This window comes from Jaculus jaculus, chromosome 4, assembly GCF_020740685.1.
Source record: "Jaculus jaculus isolate mJacJac1 chromosome 4, mJacJac1.mat.Y.cur, whole genome shotgun sequence".
Taxonomy (NCBI): Eukaryota; Metazoa; Chordata; class Mammalia; order Rodentia; family Dipodidae; genus Jaculus; species Jaculus jaculus.
In genome coordinates, this window is record NC_059105.1 from 152,821,250 (window position 1) to 152,822,786 (window position 1,537).

General features: G+C 40.7%; 1 protein-coding gene across 1 annotated transcript; it reads left to right on the forward strand.

Moving 5' to 3' along the window:
- The first annotated feature begins 354 nt into the window (after positions 1 to 354).
- LOC101613178 (olfactory receptor Olfr180) lies at positions 355 to 1,284 on the forward strand. The gene has a single exon (XM_045148407.1). The coding sequence runs from the start codon at positions 355 to 357 to the stop codon at positions 1,282 to 1,284; it is 930 nt and encodes a 309-aa protein (XP_045004342.1).
- The last annotated feature ends 253 nt before the right edge of the window (positions 1,285 to 1,537 follow it).

Genomic DNA, 1,537 nt, shown 5'->3' on the forward strand with positions numbered 1-1,537 from the left:
AAAATGCTGCATCCATCCCATAGTGTCATACTAAGAATATATTTTTTTTTTCCTGGAAAGTTAACATAAGAAAGTATCTTTCAAATTTTGAAATGGAAAATTACATATGCTGACTATGAATTTGTGCATGGGCACAGAATAATTGTGTAACAAAAACTTTCATTCTAGGAATGCAGAAAACCCTGTGTGCATGATCCTTGAGCTGGATCTTCTCACATGACTGAGCCGGTTTTCCAGAAGAGCTGACGAGATTCTTCACTATTACTTAGTGTAGTAAAGGCAGAATTAGATATATTTTGTCTACAATCACACTTGAATTCCTTTACCAATTATCTGTCAGCAGAGAAATCAGGAATGGTGAAAGTTAATCAATCCTTGACTACAGAGTTTATCCTCACAGGGTTTTCAGATCACCCAGACCTGAAGACTCTTCTGTTCCTGCTGTTCTTTGCCATCTATCTGTTCACCATGGTGGGCAATCTGGGCTTGGTGGCCTTGATTTACATGGAACGTCGACTTCACACACCCATGTACATCTTTCTGGGCAACCTGGCTCTGATGGATTCCTGCTGCTCCTCAGCCATCACTCCCAAGATGTTAGAGAACTTCTTTTCTGAAGACAGAAAGATTACCCTGTATGAATGCATGGCGCAGTTCTATTTCCTCTGTGTTGCTGAAACCGCAGACTGCTTTCTTCTGGCAGCCATGGCCTATGACCGCTACATGGCCATATGCAGCCCGCTGCAGTACCACACCAAGATGTCCAAGACGGTGTCCATTCAGATGAGCATAGGCACCTTCATCGCCAGTAACCTCCATTCTATGATTCACGTAGGGTGTCTGTTAAGGTTAACTTTCTGCAAATCTAATCGAATTGATCACTTTTTTTGTGATATTCTCCCACTATATAGGCTCTCCTGTACTGACCCTTTTATCAATGAACTCATGATATATATTTTTTCTATGCCAATTCAAATCTTTACTATTGGCACTGTCCTGGTCTCCTACCTCTGCATTCTTTTCACTATTTTCAAGATGAAGTCCCAGGATGGTCGAGGTAAAGCATTTTCCACCTGTGCATCCCACTTCTTTTCTGTGTCAATATTCTATGCCTGTCTTCTCATGTATATCCGACCATTAGAGGAAGGGAATAAAGATATACCAGTGGCAATATTTTATACAATAGTAATCCCTTTATTAAACCCTTTTATTTACAGCTTGAGAAATAAGGAAGTGCTGAATGCTATTAAAAAATTTACGAAGGGGACTGGAAAGATGGCTTAGCGGTTATGGCATTTGCCTGCAAAGCCAAAGGATCCTGGTTCGACTCTCCAGGACCCAGGTAAACCAGATGCACAAGTAGGTGCATGCAGCTGGAGTTCGTCTGCAGTGGCTGGAGGCCCTGGTGCGCCTATATTCTCTTTCTCCCTCCCTCTCTCTCTCTCTCCCTTTTTTCAAATAAATAAATAATTTTTTTAAAAAGTTATGAAGAGTTACAATACTCTTTAAAAAAAACTTCAGCTTCTATAGCAAATTG